Source organism: Cololabis saira, chromosome 12, assembly GCF_033807715.1.
Source record: "Cololabis saira isolate AMF1-May2022 chromosome 12, fColSai1.1, whole genome shotgun sequence".
Lineage (NCBI taxonomy): Eukaryota > Metazoa > Chordata > Actinopteri > Beloniformes > Belonidae > Cololabis > Cololabis saira.
Window position 1 is genome coordinate 2,888,875 of NC_084598.1, and position 21,455 is coordinate 2,910,329.

General features: G+C 39.9%; 1 protein-coding gene across 1 annotated transcript; it reads right to left on the reverse strand.

The window, feature by feature from the left end:
* Positions 1-2,510: 2,510 nt before the first annotated feature.
* Positions 2,511-16,523, reverse strand: camk1gb (calcium/calmodulin-dependent protein kinase IGb). Its single transcript, XM_061735176.1, has 13 exons — positions 16,426-16,523; positions 13,819-13,930; positions 9,984-10,109; positions 9,763-9,837; positions 9,524-9,662; positions 7,914-8,037; positions 6,778-6,853; positions 6,406-6,518; positions 6,241-6,319; positions 6,014-6,101; positions 4,627-4,955; positions 4,445-4,542; positions 2,511-3,487 (listed from the first exon to the last, which is right to left on the reverse strand). Exons 2-12 carry the CDS (start codon positions 13,902-13,904, stop codon positions 4,485-4,487), a joined length of 1,293 nt encoding a protein of 430 aa, XP_061591160.1. The 5' UTR covers positions 13,905-13,930; positions 16,426-16,523; the 3' UTR covers positions 2,511-3,487; positions 4,445-4,484.
* Positions 16,524-21,455: the final 4,932 nt, after the last annotated feature.

The window sequence follows — 21,455 nt, forward strand, 5'->3', positions numbered from 1 at the left end:
ACCTGATCCTCCGGTCAGCCTGCCAGCTCAGCCCGAGGAGCACCCAGCCACCTGTGTCCGTGAGGCCCACGCGCTCAGGAGCCCGGACAGGAGCCTGCACGTCCGACGAGTGGACTGGATCCCCGCGCGCACCGAGACGCCGTGATAGGCTCCGTTGACCAGGGCGGGATCGCCCGGCTGCTGCACCCCTGTCTTTTTATTTCTTCAGAGTCGAAGGAGAAGAGAGAGAGACGAGAGACTGCTTGGACTGAAAGCCGAGAGGAACGAGGCCGCATCGGACTGGAACCCCCGACAGAACCCGCTCCAGATGCAGAATCCAGAGGAGACGTGAGGCTGTGTTTGGGCGATCAGTCAGTTAGAACGGTGTAAAGCTGAACTTATGTTTAATGAGATTACTGTATGCGTATTACTGTACGTTATCATTATTGTGTTCTTTATCATCTTTATTATTATTACATTTGATTCTCTTCTTTTCATTCCATGCATTTAACGTTTATGTTTCATTTTATTGATTGTTGTTTTTCTTGTTAGTTAATGGTTTTGTAATAAGGTAGTTTCTGCCATCAGGTTTATTTGGGTGTTGCGTTTATCATCTTTTGACACCCGTATGTAAATAAATTCTGATTGATTTCTTTATGAGTGGTTGTGTTATTTCATGCAAGATTTGGTCACCAATTGATTTGTTTAAGCAGAGCCTAGTGTTCGGATATCACGCCTTCACTGTTATTCTGTAAGATTTGCTGTTCTGCAGGATAATTCAAATCATAATGAGACTGATTTTCTGCTGTTAGTTATCGAATCCCACCGGAAGTAAGGCCCCGGCGGTGGTGCCCCTACGAGAATTATCATTTTTGATAATACAATTTGATAAATAGTCAACTTTATTAATTATTAATAATTCTTTAATAGAATTATCATTAGCCTTGATAACTGGACAGCCAAGCTACCTATGAGTTGCACAACACATGTATAATTTTTTTGTGTTTCACTCATAGCGACATGTACCGTCTTATTTGCTCAGGAGTCAATATAAGTAATATAAGTTGTAAAAACAATATACCATGCACACTCACAGACACTTATTTTTTTGTCTTTATTCTTTATTATTTATATATTGCATTATTAGTTTGCTATCACTTTTGTGTAGTTATACTTTTGTTTTTGTATGTTAATCTTGTGTTCTTTATAACACATGAAATGTTAATAACTTGGGTGGAGGCTTCAAATAAGCCCATTGGGTTTTTTGCCTCTTCCTGCACCTAAAGTATTTATATTTGATATTTCCTGTATATTTTTAAAACTGTGCAAAACAATAAACTAAACCAAACTAAAACTGAAAATGATACACAGTGATTTCCAACATTTTAGGGGAAAAAGCTGAATGTTCAATCCCCGTCGTAGTGTTTAAGTTCGGCTCCTTCTTCCTGTCTGCAGGTTCGCAGATACAGAAGATTCAAGGGGAAATGATTCAAAAGCTCAAATCAATGACTGTTAGAGGAACCTGTGCCTTGAATACTTAGCTGGGAGGTCAAACGTTCTGAGATTTTTGATAGAAACTGCAACATTGGTTTCAACAATACCTGGCATCTGATGGCTTGTGAATTCCCCCATTGTGGGAAAATAAAGGCAAATCTATTCTAGTCTGATCTAATCTAGTCCAAAACCTGGTGTTCTAAATAAGCTGCTGTAGTAATCCCCACTGTGCTGGACACGGATGTGCCATCTAATCCACTGAAGTTCAGCTTCCAATTAGTTTGGTGTTTAGTTAAATTGGGGATAATAAGTCAGGTCAGAGGGAAAAAAAGGAGAAAAATGTTTAAAGGCCATCCCAGCAGAATTTATGATCTATAAATTAGAATAATTTTATCCACACTTATGGATTACCAACAAAATCTTGTAATACAGTACATTTTCCACAAGATTTACATTAATGTGCATATGAAGTACACAGGACTGTCTCAGAAAATTAGAATATTGTGATTTTCTGTAATGCAATTACAAAAACAAAAATGTCATACATTCTGGATTCATTACAAATCAACTGAAATATTGCCAGCCTTTTATTATTTTAATATTGCTGATCATGGTTTACAGCTTAAGAAAACTCAAATATCATTGCTCAAAAAAGTAGAATATTCTGGGAATCTTAATCTTAAACTTCCATCCATTATCTATACCCGCTTTATCCCTTGCGGGGTCACGGGGGTCTGCTGGAGCCTATCCCAGCTCATTTTAGGTGAGAGGCAGGGGTTACACCCTGGACAGGTCACCAGTCCATCACAGGGCCACTTAATCTTAAACTATAAACCATAATCAGCAATATTAAAATAATAAAAGGCTTGCAATATTTCAGTTGATTTGTAATGAATCCAGAATGTATGACATTTTTTTTTAATTGCATTACAGAAAATAAAGAACTTTATCACAATATTCTAATTTTCTGAGACAGTCCTGTACAAGGTGAGTTTAAAATGTTGAATAAAATGATGACAAAGGGAATGCAGATTCTGGACAGCTTTTATTCCTCACCATACAAGATCCCAGCAGAAATTTGTTTAATGCAATAAACCAGAGCTGCACACAGCTGGGGAGAGAAACCGCACTGCACAAAGTGAAGGACTTACAGGAAGCAGAAAAACGTCTGTAGTTATTAGTAACACTTATAGCAGAATGACAGCATGTGAGGGCTACTGTACAAACCGGCAGTTTTAAACATATCCCTGGTATTAAGTTATCTAACTTCTACTTTCTTAGGTGATAAAAACACAGGAAGTGAATACATTAGAGGAAGAAAAATCAAAAACAAACAGTCAACATAAGAAAGGTAATTATAATAAAGACCATATAACAATATATTACACCAGGATGGAAGCAATAAGCGTGTTTTTTTTTTTATTCACATGTTTTATCGTGTTTAAAAATGCGGGTCTGCAGGTACAGTAGCTTCATAACAATTCTTTACTTTACTGTACAAGTAATATAACTGTCCTGTTATTTTGTGTGTCCTTGTGTGATCACAATCCTAAAAAAAGAGGAAACTTTCCCTGAATTAAATAAAAAAAAATATACATATTTACATAAAAATGATTGGGAAAAGAAACCGTAAGAGGAAACTTGAGCGTTGCTATGAAGCTCGTCAGAGGTCAGAGGTCAGGGGTCAGGGGTCAGAGACTCCATCGCTCCGTTCAGCTCCAAGCGTAGCAGCGAGTGAGCCGTCACACGACCTTCTACATCAGATCTATCTCTGAATCCAGTTGAAAATGTGGAACTGGTCTTTGCACTTGAGTTGAGCGTGAGTAACGACGTGTGCTTCAGTGGGGTTTCTGACAAGGTTCTTAGGCACTCTATCAAACAGAGAAAGTCACAGCAGAACAGACTGCAAACCCTGCAGACACTGGGAAGGATCAACCACGTCTTCCTCACAGAACCGGAGCTGCTGATGCAAGATACTGTAGCAGCAACGCTGAGACAAAACAGCAGCTCTGACCTGGAGAGGCAGAAAAACACGCATGGTGACACTTCCACACCTGCCTTAGTTGTTATGGAGCAAGGCGTACTATACTGTCCAACAGAGTAATAGCAACTCGGGTTCAGGTTAAGCCTTTTTTATGTATAAGCTGGAATTTAAAATGAGACAATACTGCATTTAATCATGATATTGAATTGAATACATTAAAGGGAAAATTTCAAAATCACTCGCAATCCTGTATAAATCCAGAAATGTACTGAATTCCAAGGCCTTGCATTTGATCTACTACTCATTGATTGTTCCCTATTTATCTTACTGTGTGGAATTGTGGGGATCCACCTTTAAAACCACCTTAAATTCAATAATAAAACTTGAAAAACGAGCCATACGTATCATCAATAAGGCTGATTACTATACGCTCACACAGAGACACTTTTTCTAGATTCTCATGTTATGAAATTTTATGATTTGTTTTATTATAAAATCATGCAAATTATGTTCAGAGCAAAATCAAAAATGCTCCCTAACTCAATACAGAGGTTCTTTACAATTCAGGAGACTCGTTATAATCTTAGAGGTGTCTGCAATTTTACTGTACAAAAAGCTAAAAAGGGTCTGAAAAGGAGACGTGTCTCCATTACTGGAGCTAAATTCTGGAATGATGAAAACATACATTTAAAAACATATCTGTTAATGTTTCTTTGCTTTTCTGTTGTTTCTTTACTTTTTTATTCTCTTTTTGGTTTTCTGGAGGTCGGTAGCCACAAAAAGAAAGTTGATAATAAAGGATAGGCTTTTATAAGCAGTTTGCTTCAGCCTTTTCAGTCATTGTTTAACACATGATTATTGGTTTTGTGTGAAATGTTAATGGTGTTGTGTTGTTTTTGTGTTGTGTTGTCATGACTGAATAAACTTTATTCATTCATTCATTCATTCATTCATTCATTCATATGCAAATGTTTTACATGAACTTACCTGTAAAATACTTGATTTCATGGACCAGATGGATCAGTGTTCACATGACAGAGCACACCCCGGTCTGTAAAATCTTCCCGTTGCGGCCTTTAGCGTACCTGCAAGCAGAACAGAAACATCCTGTATCAGCTCTGCAGTGATATCAGTTGTGATGCATGTCCTGAGGTGCTGCGGGTACGGACCCGTTGAGGTTGGCGGGTTCTGAGTGGTAGACGTGTTTCCCCTGCTCGGCCATGGTGTGGTGAGCTCCGCTGGGACTGGTGAGGGGGTGGAAGTGGTTCTTCAGGTCGATGTGGCTGGCAGGCACAGACATGTGCTGGGTTCCGTTGGTGCTGCCGCTCATCTCCTTGGGCTCGGGCTTGGCCGGCTCCAGAAGTTTGTGGTTTCTCATGGGGGAGGACAGGTCAACGACCTTGATGTCCGGGACGCTGGAATGCCTCAGGGCTGCGTCCGTGTGGGCCAGCTGCAGCTTCTTCATGTGGTTGATGGCCACGGTCGCGTTGAAGGCTTGCTGGAAAGGGAGGAAACGGGCCCGAGACCTTAGCTCAACTGGAAATGCTTCATATATTGTGCCAAAATATTTCAATCCTAAATTGCTGCATAGACCAGATGTTGCACTGCAAAAAACTCAAAATTTTACCAGGAATATTTGTCTTATTTCTATTTAAAATGTCTCATTTTTAGTCAAAAAATCTCATTACTATGGAAGAGTATTAGGGCCATGAAAGAGAAAAAATATTTGAGAGGGGAAGATTTTTTTTTTTTATTGTGCACTTCGAGAAAAAAGTCGAAATGTCGACATTAATGTTGAAATACAATTTCAAGAATAAAGTCAACATTTCGTGAATAAAGTAGACATTTTGAGAATAAAGTTGAAATACATTTCGACTTTATTCTCGAAATTGTACTTCAACATTAATCTCGACATTCCGACTTTTTTCTCGACATTTTGACTTTTTTCTCGAAGTGCATAATGAAAAAAAGAAAATCTAAATTACCTCTAAATTATTATTTTTATTTTTCTCCTGCGTGGCCCTAATACTCTTCCGTACATTACACTTAAAACAAGAGTCATCACCAGAAAAATAACTTATTTGACAATTTTCACCTGTTTCAGGTAAATTTTCACTTGAAATAAGTAGAAAAATCTGCCAGTGGGACAAGATTTATCTTCTTATTACAAGCAAAAAAATCTTGTTCCACTGGCAGATTTTTCTACTTATTTTAAGTGAAAATCTACTTGAAACAGGTGAAAATTGTTGTTTTTTGAGTTTTAGTCTTGTCTTAAGTGTAATGAGATTTATTTGACTAAGAATTAGACATTTTAACTAGAAATAAGACAAATATTCTTGTTAAGATTTTCAGTTTTTGCAGTGTGGACAATCAAGTGCAGGCCGGGGCTAAAAGCACTACAGTACGTCGATCATCAGTGGCGTTCACAATAAAAAAAAAAAAAACATCTTTTTAAACTGGCTTTTATCAGGAAGGATCTAAATGATCCATCTGTGAAAAACTGCAGATCTGCAATAAGCTTAGCACATTAAAAACAAGAAACCAGTGAGGACTGACCTTCCATTTGGATTGTGCAAAGTTCTTCTGGATCTGAATGCTGACGGAGTAGTAGATGTCCTGGCTCCTGGCCGTCTTCCCAATGATCCTACACAATTAGTAGCGCAACACAAAACCTCATTATCTAAATCTAAATGGAACATTTTATTTTGATTAACTGAAGTGTATGACAAACAATATTTGCATTAAAGTTTTACTGTGATAGAGCAATAATGAGTAAAACGCACCAGGGATGTCTGAGCGCTTGGTCTGTGGTGTAGCGCATGTTTGAATTCTTCTGCATCATGTTACGGATGAAATCCTTCGCTGAAGATGGAAAAAAAGACATTTTAAATGTGAGATAGTTCTCTGCAGACACACAGCGGGCAGCGAGCGTATTTGAGAGTATTTACCAGATTCAGATATGTCGTCCCAGAAGGGGGAGTCAAACTCATACTGGGCCTTCATGATCTTAGAAAAGAGCCGTGTTTCACTCTCTTCATAGAAAGGGGGATATCCACAGAGTCTGCAGGGAAAACACAAGCATTCATGTTTTCTGAGGAAATGCACCCCCAGCTAAATATTCCACAATGTGCATGTGTGAACATTAACGTACAACAGTAAACATTTCTGTTGTCCAATTTCACTAGAAGAGGATCAGATTTCATGAATGCATTACTTCCCAAATTTAGGAAATTAGATATTGCAAAACCCACTCGTGACCTGCAACAGGCTTTAATATCAAAATCCTGCCACTTTAAGTAACATTTGGAGGAGATACTTACAAGATGTAGGTGATAACTCCGATGGACCAGCAGTCAACCGTCTTGCTGTAGGGTTTCTGTGCTAGAACCTCCGGAGCTGGACGGGACAAACAATGTGTTAAGTCTGACCTCCCCCCTCATTGTAACACATACATTACCAATTCTAACTCTAATAATTATTTCTGGCATTATCATGATATATTGTTTCATAGTATATTATTATATTAAGTTATGAAATCTCATGGGATGTTAAACTATAGTATTATTATATTGTTATATATTATAGTATGGTGATATCATTTTGTTACGTTATAATATTATACAAATATTATGGTATATTAGGATATTACTATATTATTATGCTATATTTATATTATATCGTGCTACACCAGTCTATATGATAATTATTTATTTGTTTACTTATTTATTCTCGAATTAATATTCTTAATTTATGTATCTACTTTCATCATCTTTTTTACACGCACACACACACACACACACACACACACACACACACACACACACACACACACACCTAGATACATATAATTGTAACTCATGTTGTCTTTTGTCGCTGTTTGCACTGTATGTTAATAAATAAATAAAAAAATAAATAAAAAATGCTGTAACAGTAATTAAAAGCACGGATACAGAGAAATAATGGCATAAATACAGGACTGTCTCCGAAAATTAGAATATTGTGATACATTTCTTTATTTTCTGTAATGCAATTTAAAAAACAAAAATGTCATACATTCTGGATTCATTACAAATCAACTGAAATATTGCAAGCCTTTTATTATTTTAATATTGCTGATTATGGGTTACAGTTTAAGATTAAGATTCCCAGAATATTCTAATTTTTTGAGATTGGATATTTGAGTTTTCTTAAGCTGTAAACCATGATCAGCAATATTAAAATAATAAAAGGCTTGCAATATTTCAGTTGATTTGTAATGAATCCAGAATGTATGACATTTTTGCATTACAGAAAATAAAGGACTTTATCACAATATTGTAGTTTTCTGAGACAGTCCTGTAATCTACACGGTCAGTACTACCCCATTGTTACGGCCCTGAATGCTCCAATGTCACATTTTGAGCCTTCAAATTGCTGTTTGTCCATAAGTGATTAGTGAATGAAGCTGTTTCCTTACCCACGTATCCTGGGGTTCCACAGGCCGTGGACATGATGCCGCTCTCTGCCATCTTTGACAGGCCGAAGTCACTGATCATGATCTTAGAGTCTTCGTCCTGGCTGTAGTACAGGATGTTCTCCGGCTGCACGGGGACACACAGACGGAGAGCTGCTCACACACTCATGTCCTCACTGATGAGAGGATTATTACACCTCTGCTGGAACTAAGACCTACATATTCACTTTGCAGTACATTATTGAGCTTTTCAAGGGAACAGTAATAACCAACTGTGAAAAGTAAGAATACAAGATTATTATAGATTGATTATTAGTGATATTTGAACTGGAGAAAACAGTGTGGCATTGTGGGAAATATGTGTATTTGTCCACAAAGATGAGATGAACATGAAGCTAGGACTGCTTAGTAACTCACTTTACTCAACACTACACACACTTTAGTGAGTCCATTTTTCTTCCAATGTTAAATAATGAGCTTTGTGTTTTAGTGGACACGGATAACATTTAAACCTAAATGATAAGCTATTGTCTTGTGTTTAAAAAAAGGCTTTGTTTCCCCCACTTCTCTTCTGTTGTCACTATCTAATCAGGTTGCAAATCCCAAAAAGTACATTTAAGAAAATGTGAAATGTTTGGAAATGTCATCTTGTTCCTTGTTGTAAAGGATGATCAGTTTAACGCTGGGACTCTCCCGTATATTAAAACCTCTGGTGTATTGCACTTGCTACAACCTGAGAACATAGTGCACCGATTAAACCAGAGAACAGAGAAACAGGATAGAACCAGTACTGGAGTTGAGGGGGATGAGGGGGATGAGGGGGGACGGCATCCCCCCCTGAAATAAAAACGGTCCAAATCACCCCCCTGTAAAACTGGCATCCCTCCTTTCCATCCCTTATGTCATTTCATCAATGAATGTGGTTTTACTGATATTTCAACATTTAGAGTCATCACCAGAAAAATAACTTATTTGACAATTTTCACCTGTTTCAAGTAAATTTTCACTTGAAATAAGTAGAAAAATCTGCCAGTGGGACAAGATTTATCTTCTTATTACAAGCAAAAAAATCTTGTTCCACTGGCAGATTTTTCTACTTATTTCAAGTGAAAATCTACTTGAAACAGGTGAAAATTGTTGTTTTTTCCAGTGATGAGTCTTGTTTTAAGTGTAATGAGATTTTTTTTACTAAAATGAGACATTTTAACTAGAAATAAGACAAATATTCTTGTTAAGATTGTGAGTTTTTGCAGTGATCCATGTTACTTATCCTGTGAAGGACAGAGGCATATTGATAAGTTCAGAAAAGTGTTTTTTATTGTTGTGTTTTGATGTATTTGATGTAAGCCCAGTGGATATTTAAAGCTTACAGAAGGCTGCATTTAACTGCTGCTATGTCATTCCTGCAGTATTTCTGCAGCTGTTTTGGTCACTGCTATTATTTGTAATATATTATATTATTTGTAATCAGCACAAATTATCTGTCCCCATATGATAAAATCCACCACCCCCCCTGATTTATTTTTACAACTCCAGTGCTGGATATAACAATACAAACGTTGTGTTCTGTTTGTGTGTGATTGTGTTTGTGTGTGTTTGTGATTGTGTCTCACCTTCAGGTCCCGGTGCACGACCCCGTTCTGGTGCAGATAGTTGACGGCCTGCAGAACCTGCTGGATCACCCGGCTGGCGTCCTTCTCCGAGTACATGCCCCGGTCCAGGATCCGGTCAAACAGCTCCCCCCCGGACACTCTGGGAACGGGAGGCAAAACACAGTCAGTTACAGCATTAAATCCTCACATTTCATTTGCTACTTTGAAGTTTTGGGAAAATAAAAAGTGGTAAAACTCACAGTTGCATGATGAGGTAGTAATGAGTCTGGCTTTCATAGAAATCCTCCATCCCCACAATGTTATCATGCTTGATTCTGTTTGACAAGACAAGAGTCATCAATATTCCATCTCATCATGAAGATGGAATATTTATAACACTGCAAGAAATCAACATTTACTTCCCCGATGAAGGAGTAAGAAATGACAGCTGACATGATAAACAAAAGAAATGTAAAATGACCTTCTCATCACGGTGATCTCGTTTTCCAGGTTGATGTCGACCTTCTTCTTCTTTTTCACACACTTCATGGCAAAAGTCTTTCCCGTCTTCCTCTCCCTCACCATGTAGACCTCTGAGAATGCCCCCCTGTTAATAATAATAATAATAATGTTTATTTGTAAGGATCTCCATCAGCTCTGCCCTTAAACACAGCTAGTCTTACTGGGGTCCACATTAAAAACAATACATTTAAAACATACAGTTAAAAACAAGACATAAAGAAAGAAAATGAAATAACACGACAAACCTACATTAAACTTTACCGTACATGTAAATCATTATCTTACAGCAGAAAAAACATACAGGACTGTCTCAGAAAATTAGAATATTGTGATAAAGTCCTTTATTTTCTGTAATGCAATTACAAATTAGAAATAAGACAAATATTCCTGGTAAGATTTAGAGTTTTTGCAGTGTACTGTCTGAATTGATGAGCATCCTCACATGTCAGAGAAATAAGGAATAATGATAATGAGGGTTGCTATGTTGAATCCTTTCTGCTGCCTCATGTTTCCAGCTTTCAGATCTCCTTCATTCAAGAAGGATTTTCATTGACATGTTCCTTACAGCAGCACCGAGTACAGGAAGCCTGGGTCTGATCGGCATTTCTTGGAATGCCCTAAATATAACGGGGTAAAGATCAAGGCGAGGATGTCTTAACTTTTCCCATGTCAGAAGCCTATTATTGTGATTTGGACTGTTCTGGGCTATCTCCGGCTCTCTGGGAATAGTTGTCCCAGCAGGAGGATTAGGCTCCTTATCCGTGACGCAGTGGAAACCGTGGCCGGCCGAGGCTCCGGGTGCACAGACGCACACTGAGCATGTGCAGGAGCAGATATCAGCCGGGTCACAGACAGGATCAGGGCAGGGGCAGACATGCACTGAAAAAACTCAACATCTTACCAGGAATATCTGTCTTATTTCTAGTTAAAATGTTTCATTTTTAGTCAAATAACATAATGAAGGCATACGTTTCCCTAAATGCACATTCCATGAATGAGATGTACAACTTTCAGTCATAAACCTGTATATAATCTGGGTATTCGTATACCAAACGTCTGTTTGACATGAAAGCCTCATTAATCTTGAAGTTAGTCCGGAGAATTTATGTTGAGAAACCAGAGTAAAATGTATGTTTCTGCTACACTTGTGAGCATTATCAAGTTAAAAATTCAGCTCATTCATTTAAACAAAAAATAGTTCTGATAAAAGCGTATGCAAAACCAAAACCTAGTTTCTGGTAATATGATGCAAGCTGTGCACTGCAAAAACTCAAACTTACCAGGAATATTTGTCTTATTTCTTGTTAAAATGTCTCATTTTTAGTCAAAAAATCTCATTACACTTAAAACAAGACTCATTACCAGAAAAATAACTTGTTATTTGACAATTTTCACCTGTTTCAAGTACATTTTCACTTGAAATAAGTAGAAAAATCTGCCAGTGGGACAAGATTTATCTTCTTATTACAAGCAAAATAATCTTGTTCCACTGGCAGATTTTTCTACTTATTTTAAGTGAAAATCCACTTGAAACAGGTGAAAATTGTTGTTTTTTCCAGTGATGAGTCTTGTTTTAAGTGTAATGAGATTCTTTGACTAAAAATGAGACATTTTAACTAGAAATAAAACAAATATTCTTGTAAAGATGTGGAGTTTTTGCAGTGTGGGACATCAGGCACATCTCTGTTCAGAATGTGACACACATGTCTGCTGGATAAAAACAACCGTAGGACTGATTTAAGTGTCTGCTTTCAGTTTTATTTCCAAGTTTATGTTTCTATGAAGTGGTGTATATGTCACACTTAGATCAGATCAGACACACTGAGCACTCCCTGCTCTTTTATACAGCTGATTCACTCCATGCTTAACACAGCTTTTTCTCTTTTCCCTTTTACATTTCTATCAAAAAGGGAGAAAAAAAAAATCCCCGTCCAAGAAAGGTTAGTGTGTAAATGTATGTGCAGACTAAAAGCGTGCTGTGTTTTTAATGAATGCTGCTGCTTCTTTATTGCCAGGAAACCAGGGGACGTCATGTGTGCTCTGTGCACCAGCGGCTCAAACCTCTTATTCCCTTCTGGTCTCTCTTCCTTTGACTGGGATGAACGACAGGAAAAACCTACACCTGAGACTAAAACAGCCCAGAGGACGGGAGGTTTTCTTCTGAGAAATGGTGTGTGATTTTGTCACATCAGAGAAAATCTCACACCTTTATGCTTGAGGCGCTTTGGGGAAATGAGAGTAAGAGCTTGAGGTTAAATGAGCTGCTCGTTAGATTCACAGCACCGTCATCACGGATGTGTTTCCCTCCAACCTCTCCGGCCTTTCCACTCCCTCAACTCACTGCTTTTATCTTTCAGTGAATCCCTCAACTCTCCTCATGTTGGAGGGACTTCTGTTCTGTACCACGTACAGGACTGTCTCAGAAAATTAGGATATTGTGAGAAAGTTCTTTATTTTCTGTAATGCAATTTAAAAAACAAAAATGTCATACATTCTGGATTCATTACAAATCAACTGAAATATTGCAAGCCTTTTATTATTTTAATATTGCTGATCATGGTTTACAGTTTAAGAAAACTCAAATATCCTATCTCGAAAAATTAGAATATTCTGGGAATCTTAATCTTAAACTGTAAACCATAATCAGCAATAAAACAATAAATACCTCACGTATTTTTGAAAATATTTGTAAATATTTTGTAAATATTATCAGTTTTTTTGTGTTTAATATTTTTTTTTCTCTTGTACATACTCTTTTTCTACTTTTTATATTGCTCTTTTTTATTGTTTAACTATTTATTGGTTATTTCTATTTTAAATGTTTTGTATAAACCGTTGAGCGTGTGTGTGTTTTGGCTGCACGACTGAATTTCTCCTCTGGGAGATCAATAAAGTCTTCTATTCTATTCTATTCTATTCTATTCTATTCTATTCTATTCTATTCTATTAAAATAATAAAAGGCTTGCAATATTTCAGTTGATTTGTAATGAATCCAGAATGTATGACATTTTTGTTTTTTTAATTGCATTACAGAAAATAAAGAACTTTATCACAATATTCTAATTTTCTGAGACAGTTCTGTATGTAAGAAAGCGAACACACGAGGCAATTATGTAGATTCACAGCGTAAGAGTGACAAAACATGAACTTAAATTGAACAAAAAAAGAAAAAAACAAAACAAAAGAAAAACACTGATTTATTTTAAACTCTCACTTTGGGGTATTATAAGATTTCTATTCTTTTTAGGGCCAAATTTGGTTAATTGTCCATTATTTATTCACTGTTTTTGTCATCAGTGTGTCCCTCTCGTATCAGATCAGGAACTGCAGCACTGGCGTCTCTCCCAACTGGGCTAGACAGATACTGATTCTATTTTATTTTGATGGGTGTATTCATTTGCTCAGCTCTAGATGCTGTCTAAAAAGATTTCTATAATTTATCATTTCTATTTTGTCCAGAAATTATACATTTAAAAATATTATAAAGGAAAAAAAAACCCCAAACAACGAAACTTCTTCATAAAGATAGATGTTTTTGTTCAATTCAATTACATTTTATTTGTATAGCGTCTAATACAACAAAAGTTGTCTCTAGGCGCTTTGCAGAGACCCAGAACATTTTTGTGAATGAACGTGTGTGCTGGCTCCATCCCAGAAGCCAGATTAACCCCCAGCGAGAGCATTAACCTCTAGTAAAGTAAAGTAGACCTTCATCATGTAAGAAACCAACTCAGACACCAGAGATGGAAAGCACAATGTTGCTAATCCAAACAAATGAGTTCTATGTACTTACGATCCCAGCTCTTCCATCAGGTCAAAAACCTCCTGGATGTTTTCCGTGGTTTTCTTCCACACGTAGTCGGCCTCCTGACGCCCCATGTCTGGACTCTCTTCAGCAGTGATTTCTGGTGTTAGAGAAACAATAAGACACGGTCAGAAATGTCTCCAACTAAACATTCCCACAAAATACTGCTGTTTTCTCCCAGTGTCTTACTGCAGCATGTAAATACAGGACTGTCTCAGAAAATTAGAATATTGTGATAAAGTCCTTTATTTTCTGTAATGCAATTAAAAAAACTAAAATGTCATACATTCTGGATTCATTACAAATCAACTGACATATTGCAAGCCTTTTATTATTTTAATATAGCTGATTATGGCTTACAGTTTAAGATTAAGATTCCCAGAATATTCAAATTTTTTGAGATAGGATATTTGAGTTTTCTTAAATTGTAAGACATGATCAGCAATATTAAAATAATAAAAGGCTTGCAATATTTCAGTTGATTTGTAATGAATCCAGAATGTATGACATTTTTGCATTACAGAAAATAAAGGACTTTATCACAATATTCTAATTTTCTGAGACAGTCCTGTAAACATTCCCACAAAATACTTGTGTTTTCTCCGGGTGTCTTAGTGCAGCATGTAAATACACTTGCACAGGGATTATCCTGGTTTAATATTCAGACTCCATGATCATAATCACATGATTATGGTGACATTCATTAGGATTACGTGATGAGAGTCATGACAAAGCAGGTATGAAGGTTTTCATGTCTGCCGTGCTGCTCAGACTGTCTGGGAAAAGAAAGGTTAGGACTTTAATCTGCCCTGCAAATGAGCTGACAGGGCGGAGGAAAACAGAACCAGACACAGCCCATTCTGTCAGGCACTGATGGAAACTGCTTTAAGAAATGTTAAGAGAAAAGTGTGTTTGCGAGACTTCTAACTTCCCCTTTAAATGTTTTGTCTGCACAAATGAAGACTGTACAAAGAGAAGAATCCCAAATAGGCGAAATACTTGTGTATGTTGGATATTTAAAGGGGTCAGAGCTCAGAAATGAGTGACGTAGCCAATAAAACAGAAGGTCCTAAGAAGGATTAGGAACAGTTTAAATGAACAGGTTACCCACTTTGGTGTCCTGCCCTCTTTTTGCTTATATAATGGATTAGTAACTCTTGATCTGGAGACCTGACCTTCTCCCAAGTAAAAAGAACATCCTCCATCACATAACTTCCAATCTAAGATAAAGACCTTAACAATAAAACCTTTAGCTACTTGATATACATTTGGAACTACAAGATTTTCATTGTTCCAGTCTGTACATCTTCATTGATATCCAAATCCTGCAGCAGCAGACTACATGACCTGACTCAGCAGGAGATCTGTTACTATTATCAGTAAAACTAAACATTTGCTCAATCAAAGCCTGCAGCAGAAACCTAAAGTTTTACTCCAGCAAACTGTGTCTCCAAAAATAATCTGCCTTCATCTTTTTTACCCAAAGGTGGGCTCATACTCGCCCTTTACCTGCCAGTTTTTGATTGGGTCACATCTTTTAAAATTCTAACACATGAAAATAATTAATATATATAATTAATATATATATATATATATATGGAAGTAAAAAAGAGGGGGATGCTCAAAAATGCAATCTTTTTTACAGATACTTGTGCAAATACAGAGCAGTCTTCTGTAGCATCCCTCTCACATATTCCCACACACTGAACCTTAAAGCTCTCAGACTATACTGATAATCAGTACTCGAGTTGTAAAATAAAATCAGGGGGATGGTGGATTTTATCATATGGGGACAGATAATTTGTGCTGATTATAAATAATATAATATATTACAAATAATAGCAGTGACCAAAACACCTGCAGAAATACTGCAGGAATGACATAGCAGCAGTTAAATGCAGCCTTCTGTAAGCTTTAAATATCCACTGGGCTTACATCAAATACATCAAAACACAACAATAAAAAACACTTTTCTGAACTTATCAATATGACTCTGTCCTTCACAGGATAAGTAACATGGATCACTGCAAAAACTCACAATCTTAACAAGAATATTTGTCTTATTTCTAGTTAAAATGTCTCATTTTAGTAAAAAAAATCTCATTACACTTAAAGCAAGACTCATCACTGGAAAAAACAACAATTTTCACCTGTTTCAAGTAGATTTTCACTTAAATAAGTAGAAAAATCTGCCAGTGGAACAAGATTTTTTTGCTTGTAATGAGAAGATAAATCTTGTCCCACTGGCAGATTTTTCTACTTATTTCAAGTGAAAATTTACCTGAAACAGGTGAAAATTGTCAAATAAGTTATTTTTCTGGTGATGACTCTAAATGTTGAAATAGCAGTAAAACCACATTCATTGATGAAATGACATAAGGGATGGAAAGGAGGGATGACAGTTTTACAGGGGGGATGATTTGGACCGTTTTTGTTTCAGCATCCCCCCTCAACTCCAGCACTGCTGATAATATATAAACAACTGCAGGTTTGGACTCATTCGCTATGGAATTATAACAAAGTTCAAATGAAACAAAAGTGTAAGTCATTCAGAGCCAAGCAGTAGGCATAAAGAAGAAGTGAACTGAGACTCACCTAGAGACTGGACTGTGGCAGCTGCTCTGACTCTCCTGCTGAAAGCTCCCCGACGTCTGGACAGATGACTTTGTCTGAGACGGTACAAATAGGTGGTGTCACGATGCAGATTACCCCCTGGAGACAGTCAGGGGCGGGGCGGGGCAGACGCTCAGGTGCTCATTCAGACTCCAGAGCCCAGGCTGCAGCAGCATCACCCGGCCACCAGGGCAGGCCTGTCTCAATCACAACTGAGGGGAAAGAAGAAAGTCCCAGAGAGGTCACTCTCTACACGTGTAGCTGTGAAGACGGTTGGTTTGGACTGATAAAAGAGAAATGTGTGATCACAGTAACAGTAACAGCACTGACTGTTGCAGGACCGTCTGTACAGACACCAGCAGAGACTAAAACAACGCATGCAACAATGCATATATATGCTTTAAGTTTGACCAAACTTGGTAAAACCATTAATATACAGGACTATCTCAGAAAATTAAAATATTGTGATAAAGTTCTTTATTTTCTGTAATGCAATTAGAAAAAACTAAAATGTCATACATTCTGGATTCATTACAAATCAACTGAAATATTGCAACATGTAAACAGTAGGAATGGGTGATATTTTACCGTTCATGATAAACCAAGGAAAGAAAGAAGGAAGGGAGAAAAGAGGAAGGGAAGAAGGAAGGAGAGAGCAGGAGGAAAGAAGGAAGGAAGGGGAAAAAAGAAGGAAGGAAGGAAGGAAGGAAGGAAGGAAGGAAGGAAGGAAGGAAGGAAGGAAGGAAGGAAGGAAGGAAGGAAGGAAGGAAGGAAGGAAGGAAGGAAAGGGGAGAAAGAAAGAAAGAAAGAAAGAAAGAAAGAAAGAAAGAAAGAAAGAAAGAAAGAAAGAAAGAAAGAAAGAAGGATAAATTCCCGTTGATGAGGTTTTTGTGTAACAAACATGGCGGATCTGAGAGTGAGATAGATTTATAGTTACAAAGATGGAGTTGAATTGGTATTTTTTTTATCATCATTTTTATCGTTATCGGGATAAATGCCAGAAATTATCGTGGTACATTTTTTAGTCCATACCGCCCATCCCTAGTAAACAGTAACAGTAGCCTCTTAGTAATTGTCTGACTTCTAACTGCAATCATTAATTTGCCGCAACACTGAAGACAGAGCCTTCAGTGTTGCTGCCCCCACCCTTTGGAACTCTCTCCCTGCTGTAATCCGTGACTCCCCTTCTCTGGACAGTTTTAAAACACATCTCAAAACCCACCTTTTCACCCTGGCTTTTCCCCATTAGTGCCCCCCCCCCCCCCTGTCGTTTTGTCCCGATGGTGTTTTGTTTTGTTTGTTCTTCCTTGGTTTTCCTTTTTCATGATCTGTTAAGCGACCTTGGGTTCTTTGAAAGGCGCTATATAAATGCAAGTTATTATTATTATTATTATTATAACCTCATTAATTGATTTAGGGCATATGAGCCTTTGCTTCCTAAGAAGCAATTTCTACATAAAAAAAAAAAGAAAAAAGAAAAAAAAAAAAATATATATATATATATATATATATATATATATATATATATAAAGTTATACGTATTGTTATTTTCATATCAGTGTTGACAGGAGAATGAATGTGTTTCTTCCTCGTGTTTGTTCATTGACATCACAAGGCAAAGCAATACTTATGGTGAACACAAAATATGGAGATTCTTTTATAACTTGCAAAAGTAAAAGTTCTTATTACTGACCTACGTTACTGGTAAACACACCTGTTATCACAAGGGCAGCAACGTTCTCTCCTTTCACCATGCAGCTTTAGGTTTTATAATATGCACTACGGACTTCAGATGCAACTTTTAACTGGCTTACGTATTAATCTGTTTAAGCTGTTCGTGTCACTTGCCAAACAACGAGTCATGTAACAGTGACAGAGGACACGCAGCTCTAACGGATGACCAAACACTCCCAGGCTGCTCAGGCCGGGCCTTTTCTATTAGGTTTTTACAGAAATTAAACTATGACATGCCCAGGATGTTTCATGGAGTCAGCTGACCGAGTTTTCAGCATGTGTTGCAAGTAAAAAAAATAACAATAAATAAAAAATAAAGACCTCCATCCAATGGAAGAGTTGTCATTTTGTTTTCATGGATACTGTTTTTATTTTTCATTCTTAATTAGAACCAGCTTCTCCATCTTTAATGCCACCCACGTTTACATCATGCTGCATTCACTATGTCCTGGAATTGGGTAGAATAAAGCTGTAGGACACGTCTGAAAAGAGGCACATTCATCCAGGGAGGTGGAGGGAGATGAGTGGCTGATGGAAAACCCATTGCATGAACAGAGATGTAAAAAGATGCTATTCTATTGTATCTCCAGTACTCGAGTCGTAAAAAGAAATCAGGGGGGATGGTGGATTTTATCATATGGGGGCAGATCATTTGTGCTGATTACAAATACTCATCTTCTCCCGCTTTATCCGTTCCCGGGTCGCGGGGGCAGCAGCCTCAGCAGGGATGCCCAGACTTTCCTCACCCCAGACACTTCCTCCAGCTCTTCCGGGGGGAGTCCGAGGCGTTCCCAGGCCAGCCGAGAGACATAGTCTCTCCAGCGTGTCCTGGGTCTTCCCCGGGGTCTCCTCCCGGTGGGACATGCCTGGAACACCTCCCTAGGGAGGCGTCCAGGAGGCATCCGGTACAGATGCCCAAGCCACCTCAGCTGACTCCTCTCAATGTGAAGGAGCAGCGGCTCGACTCCGAGCTCCTCCCGGGTGACCGAACTCCTCACCTTATCTCTAAGGGAGCGTCCAGCCACCCTGCGGAGGAAACTCATCTCGACCGCTTGTATCCGCGATCTTGTCCTTTCGGTCACTACCCAAAGTTCATGACCATAGGTGAGGGTAGGGGCGTAGATTGATCGGTAAATCGAGAGCTTCGCCTTTCGACTCAGCTCCCTCTTCACCACGACGGTCCAGTACATCGACCGCATTACTGCGGACGCTGCACCGATCCGTCTGTCAATCTCACGCTCCATTGTTCCCTCACTCGTGAACAAGATCCCGAGATACTTGAACTCCTCCACCTGAGGCAGGACTTCTCCACCCACCCGGAGAAGGCATGCCACCCTTTTCCGGTCGAGAACCATGGCCTCGGTCTTGGAGGTGCTGCTTCTCATCCCTGCCGCGTGGCACTCGGCCGCAAACCGCCCAAGCACATGCTGGAGGTCCCGGTCTGATGAAGCCAACAGGACAACATCATCTGCAAAAAGCAGAGATGAAATCCTGAGGTTCCCAAACCGGATCCCCTCCGGCCCCTGGCTGCGCCTAGAAATCCTGTCCATAACAATTATGAACAGGACCGGTGACAAAGGGCAGCCCTGCCGGAGTCCAACATGCACTGGGAACAAGTCTGACTTATTGCCGGCAATGCGAACCAGACTCCTGCTCCGATCATACAGAGACCGGACAGCCCTTAGTAGAGGGCCCCGGACTCCATACTCACTCAGCACCCCCCACAGAATGGCACGAGGGACACGGTCAAATGCCTTCTCCAGATCCACAAAACACATGTAGACTGGTTGGGCAAATTCCCATGAACCCTCGAGCACCCTGCGGAGGGTGTAGAGCTGGTCCAGTGTTCCACGACCGGGACGAAAACCGCATTGTTCCTCCTGAATCCGAGGTTCGACTATCGGCCGTAATCTCCTCTCCAGTACCCTGGCGTAGACTTTCCCCGGGAGGCTGAGAAGTGTGATCCCCCTATAGTTGGAACACACTCTCCTGTCCCCCTTTTTAAACAGAGGGACCACCACCCCGGTTTGCCACTCCAGCGGTACTGTCCCCTTCCTCCATGCAATGTCGCAGAGGCGTGTCAACCAAGACAGCCCTACGACATCCAGAGATGTCCCCCCCGGTGCCCTGCCACTGAGGAGCTTACGAACCACCTCGGTGACCTCGGCTTGGGTGATGGATGAGCACGCCTCCGAGCCCCAACCCTCTGCTTCCTCAGTGGAAGGCATGTCAGTCGGGTTAAGGAGATCCTCAAAGTATTCCTTCCACCGTCCGACAATGTCCCCAGTCGAGGTCAACAGCTCCCCACCCGCACCATAAACGGTGCCGGCAGAGTACTGCTTCCCCCTTCTGAGGCGCCGAACGGTCCTCCAGAATTTCCTCGAGGCCGACCGAAAGTCTTCCTCCATGGCCTCCCCGAACTCCTCCCAGACCCGAGTTTTTGCCTCCAAGACTGCCCGAGCCGCGGCCCGCTTGGCCTGCCGGTACCTATCTACTGCGTCAGGAGTCCCACCGGCCAACATAGCCCGGTAGGACTCCTTCTTCAGTCTGACGGCATCCTGTACTTCCGGTGTCCACCACCGGGTTCTAGGATTGCCGCCACGACAGGCACCGGAGACCTTGCGTCCACAGCTTCGAGCCGCCGCGTTGACAATGGAGGCAGAGAACATGGTCCACTCGGACTCGATGTCCCCCGCCTCCCCCGGGATCTGAGAGAAGCTCTCCCGGAGGTGGGAGTTGAAGATGTCCCTGACAGAGGGCTCAGCCAGACGTTCCCAACAGACCCTCACAATCCGTTTGGGTCTGCCCGGTCTGTCCAACCTCCCCCTCCGCCAGCACATCCAACTCACCACCAGGTGGTGATCAGTTGACAGCTCAGCCCCTCTCTTCACCCGAGTGTCCAAGACATGCGGCCGAAGGTCAGATGAAACGACAACAAAGTCGATCATTGACCTCCGGCCTAGGGTGTCCTGGTGCCACGTGCACTGATGGACACCCTTATGCCTGAACATGGTGTTCGTGATGGACAAACTGTGACTCGCACAGAAGTCCAACAACAAAACACCGCTCGGGTTCAGATCGGGGAGGCCATTCCTCCCAATCACGCCTCTCTAGGTATCACTGTCATTGCCCACGTGAGCGTTGAAGTCCCCCAGTAGAACAATGGAGTCCCCAGTTGGAGCACTATCAAGTACTCCTCCCAGGGACTCCAAGAAGGCCGGGTACTCCGCACTGCTGTTCGGCCCGTAGGCACAAACAACAGTGAGAGACCTTTCCCC